We start from the raw sequence: 12,938 nt of genomic DNA on the forward strand, positions 1-12,938 counted from the left end.
CGTCAAGATTGACCATGTAAATTTGGGTTTCTTTCACAAATTATTTAAAGAAATGCAGAATTAACCAATTAGAATTTGACCACAATCTGGTCAAACGTCACAAGTCTAGTAAATATATTGGCACTACTGCATTCAGAATGCAGTGCACACTGCTAATCTGTACTTCAGTCCTGGTTTAGGGTTAGGGTTTACGTGAGGCAAGGCCTGAATTAAGTCCAGCTGGTGATGTTCATTTTCACTCAAATTAATTTCACCTTGTGAGAATTTAATCAAAGAGCTGTTGATACTACCTGTGTTATTATACAACAAAAAATAGTTAATGGGTGGACTTGAGGTGGGCAACTAAATTGAGAGGATTAGTAAGGTTCAACTGAGCACTGAAGTAGTAGGAAAAGGCATATTAAATTACATGTTTAGTTAATTATGCACAGGCTGTGATAATTATGCAAATCCACCCCATACACATATCGTCAGCCTGCTACGCTAATTGCCCAAGTCATTTTTTGTAATTTTGAGAACAAAGAACAAAATGTGGTTCAAGCATGCATCAGTTACGTAATCACCCTAATTATTTCGGATTATTCCCTTTCATTTGTATCATTATCATTTGTTTTTGTGCAAAGATTGGTGAATAAATATGTTTAAGGCCAGAGTAATGGAAGACACATTCGTCCACGCCCGACTTTGAGATTTCTTGATATTTATCAACACTAAGATGTATTCTTTCACTTGAAACTGATAAAATACAACTTGCTAATATTTACTCTTATTTTTGCTTGATTTATTTCACACTTTTCAACTCTAAAAAGTCACATGGCTCAAGACAGCTTAGTAAATTGGCGGAAATAATGAGTCAGAAATGCGCTGAATGCGAATTATTGTGATTCTGCGATGCGATTCAAGCGTCAAGCGTGACGTGGCGTTAACTCTCTGGCGCAGTATGTCCAACGCAGTCAGGGCGCATTCGGTATGTTGTTAACGCCAGCAAATGTGGTGTAAACAAAACAAAAATTTGCAGTCAAAATGCCACTTAATTTTTTAATTATTTTGAATTTTGGCGCACTGAAAGCAGACATTATAGATTCATTGAGGCAAAAAGATGCATATTTAGACCATGCACCAGATATAGCTTCTACAAGCGTGAAAGTCTTACGTTTTAAAATATAAGGACGTTTTGTGCATAATTTTTACATTTTTGTTACTAAAACGTCAATTTCTCAGAGTTCACTTTTGACAATATTGCACAATTTTTGTGAAGATAACTCGAAAAATATGCAAGCAAAAGGTAAACTTTTTGCACTATCCTTTGGAGTACATCAAAGTCTAGGAAAGGTTTTCTCATTTTTTCAAAATATTTGTTTTAAACAAAAATATATACCATTATGTGCAATTTTTAGCTTAATAGAGAAACAAAATTGCCTTTTTCACATGTTTTTTTTTTTTTTTTTAAAAAAAATACAAATTTCAAAAAAAATAAAAAACCTTCCCTAAGTTCATGTCTCTTCTTCATGAAAAGCTTACTGATTTTTTTTTTACTCCTAACAGATTTTTTTCTAAGTGAATTGTTGTGATTTTTTCAAAAACTCAAGATTTTTGAACAAATCTGACGTCACCATGAGATTCCTTGACCAATTTCCTTTCCAAAAATGTATAGTTTTATATACTTTGGACATATAATTCAGAAATAATGATGCTCGGAAAGGTCCATGTTCTCTCCCATTACTCTGCCCTTAAATGCATACTTGAACCATATATTGTACTTTGTTCTCAAAATGATAAAAAATGACTTAGGCAATTAGCATAGCAGGCTGACAATATGGAGGAATTCAGGTACACAAGTCATGTGTTATGCTTACTCACCTGGTGTTGTGATATTTGTCCATTTAATTCATTCACATGTTGTAATAAATCTTGCTTTTCTTGCTCAGCATACTGGAATTTTTGCTGAAAAAAAAAACAAAACAAAAATGCAAGGTAATTTAAGCACTTCCATTTGTTGAGAGGGATTGCCTATCACAAATAGGCCTATTTTTGTTTTCATATTTTCTGTATTGCTCCATTTCCCAAGCCTGTTCACAGAAGAATTCATCTTCAAATTTGGGATTATGATGCCTATGACACTATAAGGAGTTTTTATTTGTTTGTTGTTGTTGATGATGATAGGCTAAATGTTACTCATATTTTTAAAGCCTATAGTCTATATATCTACCTCGAGTCACCGGCACTAGCTTTGAAGTTCAGCGTGTTCTGTGTTAGCTTAGCGTTACTCGGTGCATGTACATACTGTTACGCGCGCGATCAAAGTGGCAGTGGCACATATGTACACGCAAGAAACAACGCTAAGCAAAGCAGCACACGCTAAACTTCAAAGCTAGTGCTGGTGACTTGAGGCAGATATATAGACTATAGTCTTTATCTTTTTCACATATCTGCAAAAGCATGTAACACCATGCATAAGTTGCTAGACACAGGCAATAGAATAACAGACCCTCATATCTATGTGAGAATTGTCATTGCATACAAAGCACAGGGACTTTGCCAGTGCAGGTGCTATCTGTAGCTCTTTAATCTTTGGACTTACCTCAGCTTGTTGATATTTTAAGCTGGCTTGTTGATGCATGTTCATAGCTTTCTGTGAACGTTGCTCTAATTCTGTATTAAATTCTGGTAGAAATAGAAAACAAAGTGTCTTTGGTTAAAACATGATCACACCAGCTTCATGGTTTGTGCATGATGAATTCACACATGTAGGTACATCTAGGATTTTTTAGAATTCTTTGAATTGTTATTTCAATGAAGCAAAATCCTCATACCAAAAAAAAAAAGCAAAATAATTTATGAACAAAATCATGAAAAAGTACTTCAGTTGTTTTAAATTCTATTACAACTGTTAGAAATACAAAACAAAATAACTTCAATTAACATGACCACTGAAGCTTCATGGTTGTGCTTGTCGTGTTATAGGTTTATCTGGAATTGTTTTGAATGGTTGATTTACATTCTAATTCTAATGAGTAAAATGCCCATGCCAAAATAAATCCCAGTATGAGAAAATGTTTCTATGGTATCTATGGTTACCAACACGTATGCAAGGTATCGAAGAATACTACTGCCCCTGCATGTCATATCCAACACATCATATCAAGTGAAAGTTTGAAAATGCCAAGTGGTCTGACTATATCATTTATTAAAATTTTGATATTTAGTAGATCAATGGGGCCACAAGCTGCACATTATTTAAAGTATAACCAATCAACATATGGACCTAAAACCATAACCTGAATTAGGAATGTTCAATGTTTTGAAATGTAAAGATAAGGGCAAACTCAAAATAAATTAAGGCTCTATCTAGAGCAGAAAACGGTTAGAAATATTACACACTGCAAAGAGATTCTGATACTGTTATTATATAATATGTGAATCATCTCCTAGCCTTTTTTGAACAGGTATAAGTAATGTATTCAGGAATTGTGTTGCATCACCTTCAGATATATACGGAAAATTCTGGAACTTTAATTTTGAGACTCTTGGAAAACTATAATTAAAAAAGGGTACTTCCAAACAAAGTTATTTTGCTGTACCAAACAGACAATATATGTTCACTATGTCTATGAAGTGCATAGTCTTGTGGGCAATCTTAAGGTAATTCTTTGTTTTTCTTTCAACTTTGGTTGCTGAGCACCACAACAAAATGGTACAACTGACAATTTTGCCAAAAAAAGTTTTCACTTAAAGTTAATGTTTTTTTGTTACTTCTGTGATCCGCGCTGTGTGCCAAGCGTACACACAGAAGAGATCACGCTGATTGGCTGATCAACGCACTTGACAATAAATCGGTTAACCCATTGGTTGTTGGCACGGTACGTAGTAGGCGACCTTGTCACTTCTACGCGATAGCAATGCACCAGCGCGTATCTGGACCACAGAAGTAATAAAAACTTAACTTTAAAGGTGGCTTCAGGCAGTTGCTATCTTCCCATCATCACATCTGAATTGCCAAATTTCAAACCCCTGATAAATGCAAACCCTTAAAAATTTGTGTTAATGTAAAGTCAATTAGCCTTTTCGGGAATAGGATGGTGCTGCACAAAGTGGGTTAAGTCTTTTGAATTAGCCGGGTTTTCCCCAGATTGAAGACTGCCCTTCTTTTGTGTACCCCATACTTCGAAAAGGCTAATGGGAGCTTTTAAGTATACTTACCTTTTAATTGGACAATTTCATTCTGTAGATTATCTCGTAGTCTGGTTATATTTTCATCGTGTTCAAATTTCATCTTTTCTTTGTACGCTAACACTGCATGATGCCGTAATTTAAGATCATCAAAATCTTGCTTGATGTCTTCATGTTGAGTCTGCAATTAGAAATTTCATTTGAATAATTATAAGCTATTTTATCTATCTAGATCTATTTGTGGGCTGCTATGCAATCAGACACAAGCTTTCTCCTGTGAGCTCTGGAAGATATTAGCTTCCCCTTAACCATATTGACCATGTTAATGGATAACATTGCTTCAATAATTTTCACACTTATTAGGCTAATGGGAAAGTGGATTATGATGTGACAACTAAGAATAAAGACATGATTGCTTTTCATTATTCATTATTGGGTCAAACTTCATATTGCACATGTCCAAGGTATGTATAGCTTGAAACATACTTTGATGCCTGAAAGCAGTTAAGAAATCATGTGGGATTATTATTACAAGTCTTTACAAGAATTATTGAACTTTTGTAAAAACACCAACTATTCCAGCCAATCAGGAATATGATGACAGGATACAGATACTGTTAAATCAGTCAGTATTTAAGATTATAAACCATTACTATACACGTTTTCACCCTGATGTGCCAGTGACATCAGTGCATATTGGGCACTGCCACAAATTGCTAGCATTCACTCAAAGCGCTGGTGTACACACGCACAAGCTTAAAGATGCCACATAGATGCGTGAGCGAAACAGTTGTTCAACTGCCACATAAGGGTGAAAAATGGTATAAGCCTATCCCTTTTAACTTGAAACTTTTAACTTTTAACTTGAAAATCATCAGTAGGATAAGAAGGATGTAAGACAAGGCGGTTCTCGAACCACGAGTCTCGCCTGCTTTTGTGACCGCCTGCTTTTGCGATAACTGTTGGTAGAGAGGTAAATGAATTTGGCGGTTATCGGCTGGGCACGATTATCTGGCCGATGGTAACTGTACCCACCAAGTTTCATGCCCATGCAACAGTTTTTACTAATATGACCTCAGATGACCCCTGGTGGCCCTGAAATGACCTAAAATTTGGCTCTAAATGTTGACTGTACCCCTCGTGCTAAGTTTCATGCCCATACGACAGTTTTTACTAATTTGACCTCAGATGACCCCTGGTGGCCTCGAAATGACCTTCCAAAAATTTGGCTTTAAATGTTGACTGTACCCATCAAGTTTCATGCCCATACGAGTTTTTACTAATTTGTCCTCAGATGCCCCTGGTGACTCGAAATTACCTTCCAAATATTTGGTTTTAAATGTTGACTGTACCCACCAAGTTTCATGCCCATCCGACAGTTTTTACAAATTTGACCTCAGATGACCCCTGGTAACCTCAAAATGACCTTCCAAAAATTTGGCTTTAAATGTTGACTGTACCCACCAAGTTTCATGTCCATCCAACAGTTTTTACTAATTTGACCTCAGATGACCCTGAAATGACCTTCCAAAAATTTGGCTTGAAATGTTGCCTGTACCCCCCAAGTTTCATGTCCATACAACAGTTTTTACTAATTTGACCTCAGATGACCCCTGGTGACCCCAAAATGACCTTCCAAAATTTGGCTTAAAATGATGACTGTACCCACCAAGTTTCATGCCCATACGACAGTTTTACTAATTTGACCTCAGATGACCCTGGTGACCCCAAAATGAACTTCCAAAAATTTGCCTTGAAATGTTGACTGTACCCATCAAGTTTCATGCCCATACTGAGTTTTTAATAACTTGACCTCAGATGACCCCTGAGTGACCTCGGATGACCCCGTAATGACCTTCCAAAAATTTGGCAAAACCAAAGAACTATTTCATCAAAGTAATAAATCAAAACAGAAAGATGCTTCCTTTACGAGTTATCACTCATTGAAAGTGCTACTTTGCTATACTTTACATGGAAAGCGACTATCTTAAAGTCGTCATATTTCCTTAATTACATGACCGATCAAGCTGTTATTGGGATATGTGATGCACAGTTGAAAATTGATTATTAAAAGATTTGGTGACCTCAGTTGACCTTTGACCTTGTATGTGACCTTTGACCTCACGAAATTGGATAAAGTATGTTGCGCTGAAAAATCAAATTTGGCAATACCAAAGAACTATTTCATCAAATAAATCAAAACAGAAAGATGCTTCCTTTACGAGTTATCACTCATTGAAAGTGCTACTTTGCTATACTTTACAAAGAAAGCGACTATCTTAAGGGCTGGGTATGAGCGTTTGGACAGTATTTATTTTGGGACATTAGAGCACATCAGACATATCGATTGCATTCTGAATACGAAGAATGTTATTCTGATATCAAATAATTTTGATTTTTTGAAATTTCGCAATTTAATACACATTTTATGGCAAATCATTAAAATTGATATTTTTGATATTTAACAGTACTTGAAGTAAACTTTATAAATCTGATGATTTATACTTAAAGTGTATGTAGGTGGGATGAAAAGCCGACGATCAATTGAAAATTTTGACCTTTCAGATTGCAGATATGGATTTTTTTTCCCAAAACACAAAAAAAAATTAGGTCTTTTTGGGAAAAAATCCATATCTTCAATATGAAAGGTCAAAATTTTCAATTGATCGTCGGCTTTTCCTCCCTGCTACATACACTTTAAGAATATATCATTAGATTTATATAATTTACTTTGAGGACTGTTATATATCAAACATTTGAAAAATATCAAATTTTTATAATTTGTCATAAAATTTGTATTATATTGTGATTTTCAAAAATGAAAATTATTTGATATCAGAAAGACATGCTTCAGTATTCAGAATGCAATTCGATAGGTCTGAGGTGCTCTCATGTCCCACAAAAATACTGTCGAAACGCATAATAAACGCTCATTTTAGATCCCTTAAAGTCGTCATATTTCCTTAATTACATGACCGATCAAGCTGTTATTGGGATATGTGATGCACAGTTGAAAATTAATTATTAAAAGATTTGGTGACCTCAGTTGACCTTTGACCTTGTATGTGACCTTTGACCTCATGAAAATCTAATCAGGTCGAGTACCTCTGGCCACATAACTCCCCACCAAGTTACGCCACTGTACCCCATACGGATCTCCAGATAATCTGTTCACAAGGTATTTTGCTTATTACGCATATATTATGCAAATTAGGTACTTAATTACCATATTTTACGCTCAAAATCTAATCAGGTCGAGAACCTCTGGCCCCGCTACTCCTCACCAAGTTACGTCACTGTACCCCATACGGATCTCCAGATAAGCTGTTCACAAGGGTTTTTTGCTTGATACGCATCAAATACACATAAATTATGCAAATTAGGTACTTAATTAGCATATTTTGCGCTGAAAATCTACTCAGGTCGAGAACATCTGGCCACCCCGCTCCCCACCAAGTTACGTCACTGTACCCCATACGGATCTCCAGATAAGCTGTTCACAAGGTTTTTTTGCTTGATACGCATCAAATACGCATAAATTATGCAAATTAGGTACTTAATTAGCATATTTTGCGCTGAAAATCTAATCAGGTCGAGAACATCTGGCCACGCTACTCCCCACCAAGTTACGTCACTGAAAATTTATACGGATCTCCAGATAATCTGTTCACAAGGTATTTTGCTTATTACGCATAAATTATGCAAATTAGGTACTTAATTACCATATTTTGCGCTCAAAATCTAATCAGGTCGACACCCTTTGGTCATGCTACCCCCTATAAAGTTTCATCATCATAGCACTTACGGTTCTCAAGATAACGCGTTCACAAGCTTTTTCCGAACACACACACGCACACCCCCACACACACACCCCCACACGGACACACACACACCATAGTGATTACTAAGTCTCTCCCTGAACATTCAGGCGAGACAAAAAAGTGCATGTTATAAATCAACATTTTGGCAAAAATTAAAATTTGATGTGGCTGGGCAATAAGAAACTAATATTTTCCATTAGCTTACCCTAGTGTCATATGTTATATTAGTCTCAGTTTATTGGACTGGCTTATGCATCTTGTATGCATGCTTACAGTGTTTTGTCACAGATGAGATTGCAAGCTGTTAGCGTGTGTTCTTAAGGACCACATGTGTTAAACAAATTGTTTAATTATTTGCCACTTACCTTTAGCATCTTATGTTGAATATTTAAAGAATTATATCTGTTACTAGCTTCTTGCTGTAATACAAAATAATGGGGAAAACAGGAGTTACTAAAATACTTGCACAAAATAACATTTTCATATCCACAAAGTCACCATCTTTACTCAGGCTGACAGATTCAACCGGTTCCAGAAACTTATAAAGAAGAAAATCTTTTAAATTTTGATTTCAGAAATTTAAGTGATTGTATGATTTTCATTCTTTCAAGCAATTTTACATCAAGAGTGTATATGTGAATATGTTACCAAAACCTCTTCCTTCATATGTGACTATGTTTATCAAAATCTCTTCTTTATGTAACTATGTTATCAAAACTTCTTGTCCTCATTAAACAAATTATTTTTTCTGGCATGTGTTGAGATGTACTAATGGGTCATGATGTATAATTGATGAACCATCCATACCTTGGGGGTGCATATGTACTCTGCTACCCAGCCCTCGATTAACCCACGGCACCCATGGCAATTTGCCGTGGGTGCCCAACGCCACTGCCGTAATGCCCTCAAAATATGTCCATTACCCAAGGCAGTCACTTGCTGTGCCCTCTAATGAAGTTGCCGTCGGTGCCCCAGCCCTGCCCCTTCATTACAAAACCATCTATCTATGTTTGTGTTTGATTTTTTCACTTTGGAGAAATTGCCTTGGTGCCCTTCTCAAATTTTCAACAGTTGCCATGATGCCCTGTTGAAATATTACAAACTGCTGTGCTGCCTTGCATTTTCAGTGAAAATCCAAGGCAATTATCAACTTGCCCTAAAAAAGTTGCTGTGCCCCTTCAGATCCTTAATTCGAGGGCTGCTGCTACCCCTCCCCACCCCATTTTGCCACTGTCCCCAACAAAACACAACTTCTTGCAAATCTTGTATTGCCGTAATTCTATTTATGACATTAGTACCATATTTTGACATTTTTGTAATTATACATTTTCTTACCTTCCTTCTTGATGCAACTTCATCATATTCTAAAATGGAAAAATGGATAATAAAAGGATGTGGTTCAGACACTGCTAATACTAGTACATGCAAGTAAGTAAAATAATACATTATAATGGATCGAGATTATCAAAGGCTAAAAGGGCTACCTTACTTCATTGATATGATGACAAGAAAAATATAAAAAAATCAATAAAATACACCTCTGGGTATTTCACACAATAATGCAAGATGCTGAGATGTGTATTTCTGTGTAAAATGATGTTTAAAAATAATCTAACATCCATTACTGGAATATTTCCTGTTACATAATACCGTATTCTCTTTAATTAACACCCTTGGGCATTGCATTTTCCAAAGAGGGCGTTAATTGGAGGTCTTTTTACAACGGTAATTCCCATGCCATTAAAAACATTGCTAGTATAGTCTGGCAGTGCTGCAATGCTCCACAAAAATATGCAATTTCTACAAATTGTGCAAACTACAGACTAATACAGGCTCATTTCAACAACAGCCAAAGTCCCACTCTCTCCCACTGCTTTGTATGTTGTGAATTCTCACATATTTATAAGTACAGAAACGTTTGAATATAATGCAAAACTTCCTGCTTGCATTACTTATTATTATCTAGACCATTTAAACTTGCAAATTGGGAACCAAAACATTTGGCATGTGCAAAGGGGAGGGGCAGATGTTTTGGCAGGCCGAGAGGGGGTTGGCAATTTTTGGTAGGCCGAGACAGGGAGCAAACAAATTTTGGCACACTGTTTGGAAATTTTACCAGAGCTCAAAATTATTGCACAGCCCCTTAAAGGCTGAAACAGCATACAATGTAGGTTTCTTGGACATCTTTTAATAACCCCATCAGCTTCAAGTATTAACAACCTGTTTAATACCACACCCTTTATTGAAGTTAGATCTGCCCCTGACCCAAGGAAGTTTCTCCATAGATCCCTATTTGCCCTCTCTACCCAGTATTCATTGTATGATGCGCTGATATGTGGCTATTGATCATGTTTTAATAGATATCATTGCAGCTGTTCCCTCCAGCCCTATACTTTATCCTCAGCTAGTCTTATGTATGATCTACATGTACTTAAATGTTCACTAAGGATCGTTATTAGTGTTTGACCATTATTACAAGCTACTAAGAGCATAATTATTAATATGCAATCTATTTATATCATTTTCACTTATTTCTTTTAAAACCTCATAATTTTATGGCATATTTATAATTTAATGTTTGCAATTGTATGCTCCAAACCACACAATGTAATTGGAAATTTGGAATCAGCAGAATATGTGGTGTTTGTGGGAAAACAACAATTTGGTATATACAATAATCATCTCAAATACATGTACAGCTCCCTTGACTGTTAAATGGTCAAGATATGGAGTGGTTTTCTTTCATTTTACCCTATATAGCTTTTATAGAAAACTATCCCAACAGTTTTAAATATGACTTAACCATTTATTTGGTAACCTTTACAAAATAGAACATTTCACAGAAATTGTATGTGGTTTTACACTTGTAGTGAACATACCAAGTACGAAGATACATGCATGCAACATGTGCCCCTTCAGGGTTCAATATCTACATGTGTTGTAAAACCCTTAAACATTCAGGAATAAAAACACATACAAAGGAAGAGAGTGTTTATTGTATAATTTGCTCTGAGGGGACATATGATCACAATATTGCCATCTTATGAATTTTACACAGGTTTAGATCCAGACAAACCTGTCTCAAGTAGTGCTGTGTATAATTAAAGGAAGCTGAACATATTGCTTTAAGGTGGTACTATAAATTTTGTGACTAATTTTGCATTTTTCTCACAAAATAACTATACACTGGTAACAAAAGTTTAGTATATTTATAGGGGCAACAAATCAAATGAAATATCAGTGATTGACGACAAGTGGTTCACTATATATGTTAATAAATGAGGTACATTCTAGCGGTACCTCTTTTCTTATCATAAATAATGTACCGCTTGTCTTGAGTCACTGAAATTCCAGTGTAGTTACTGGATTCCTTGCCCCTATAATACATTGTATACATAACATTTGTTATCAGTGTGTTATTATTTTTTAGAAAAATGCAAAAATAGTTACAAATTTATCAAGTGGTGTAGTACCACCTTAAAGGCCACTAACTACTCATAATTCCTGAAAACACAGTTTTTTGGATTAAAAAAATATTATTCCAAATGAAACATAGCTAAATCCTAATTCTTAATATACATGTAGCAATAACAGGCAATAAAAGTCAAATTTTAATATTTGGCCAATTTTTGCAAGGGTAAAACATTAGCATTTTCATTGAAGCTGTGACAATAAAGCCCAAGACTTTCACGTTATGCAATTTTTTGAAAACACATTTTCTAGCTCTTATCACCAATTATCAAAATGAACATAAAATATTAAAATCATGAGCAAACTCTTAAGGGCTGGGGTATGAGCGTTTGGACAGTATTTATTGTGGGACATTAGAGCACATCAGACATATCGAATTGCATTCTGAATACGAAGAATGTCATTCTGATATCAAATAATTTTGATTTTTGAAATTGCAATTTAATACACATTTTATGGCAAATCATTAAAATTGATATTTTGATATTTAACAGTACTTGAAGTAAACTTTATAAATCTGATCATTTATACTTAAAGTGTATGTAGGTGGGATGAAAAGCCGACGATCAATTGAAAATTTTGACCTTTAGTATTGAAGATATGGATTTTTTTTCCCAAAACACCAAAAAAAAATTAGGTCTTTTTGGGAAAAAATCCATATCTTCAATATGAAAGGTCAACATTTTCAATTGACCGTCGGCTTTTTCCTCCCTGCTACATACACTTTAAGAATATGTCATTAGATTTATATAATTTACCAGTACTGTTATATATCAAAAATTTGAAAAATATCAAATTTTTATAATTTGTCATAAAACTTGTATTATATTCTGATTTTCAAAAAATGAAAATTATATGATATCAGAAAGACATGCCGTATTCAGAATGCAATTCGATAGGTCTGAGGTGCTCTCATGTCCCACAAAAATACTGTCGAAACGCATAATAAACGCTTCATTTTGGATCCCTTAACCGCCCATACTCACATTTTGAATGCTTAGACTTGTATCAAGTCTTTGAATTTTTATCAAGTCTTTGAATTTTGTGATTGCAATTGTAAGAAAACATGCAAAGTTGAATGTTTTTGCCCCTTTTTCATAAAAAATCCTAAAACAAAAAATCTAGGGCGTTTCATTTGGCAAAACAGGATAATTTTAATCCCAAAGACCATTTCTAAAGTAGGGAGTATTTCATTCACTAGTAAAGTTGATAACTTTAAATTTTTGAACTTACCTTCTTTTGTTTTCTTGTGATCATTTTTCTCCTTTTGAAGGATCTTTTCTAGTCTAGATCTGTGTTCATATACAACTGTAAAAGAAATATAATAATTGGTTTAAACAATGGAAAAGATACAGAACTTCTACTGTGGGGTCTCAACTTCCTCTTCCTGTGCATCTACAGAAGAATGTTATGCCCTTTGTTTTGGGTACCGTTTAATACCCAATAGGGTATTTCCTGGCATTGAATGGGCTAAAG

General features: G+C 35.1%; 1 protein-coding gene across 2 annotated transcripts in view; it reads right to left on the reverse strand.

The window, feature by feature from the left end:
• The window catches only part of LOC140161249 (uncharacterized), a 39,906-nt gene that overhangs the window by 24,724 nt on the left and 2,244 nt on the right, over window positions 1–12,938 (reverse strand). For both annotated transcript variants that reach the window (XM_072184710.1, XM_072184708.1), the window contains exons 2-7: window positions 12,696–12,770; window positions 9,327–9,355; window positions 8,357–8,410; window positions 4,201–4,351; window positions 2,582–2,664; window positions 1,861–1,944 (exon numbers count right to left, since the gene is read on the reverse strand). In XM_072184710.1, the coding sequence (XP_072040811.1) occupies window positions 1,861–1,944; window positions 2,582–2,664; window positions 4,201–4,351; window positions 8,357–8,410; window positions 9,327–9,355; window positions 12,696–12,770 (476 nt within the window). The remainder of the gene's footprint in view (window positions 1–1,860; window positions 1,945–2,581; window positions 2,665–4,200; window positions 4,352–8,356; window positions 8,411–9,326; window positions 9,356–12,695; window positions 12,771–12,938) is intronic.

The sequence above is a fragment of the Amphiura filiformis genome, chromosome 9 (assembly GCF_039555335.1).
Source record: "Amphiura filiformis chromosome 9, Afil_fr2py, whole genome shotgun sequence".
Classification (NCBI taxonomy): Eukaryota; Metazoa; Echinodermata; class Ophiuroidea; order Amphilepidida; family Amphiuridae; genus Amphiura; species Amphiura filiformis.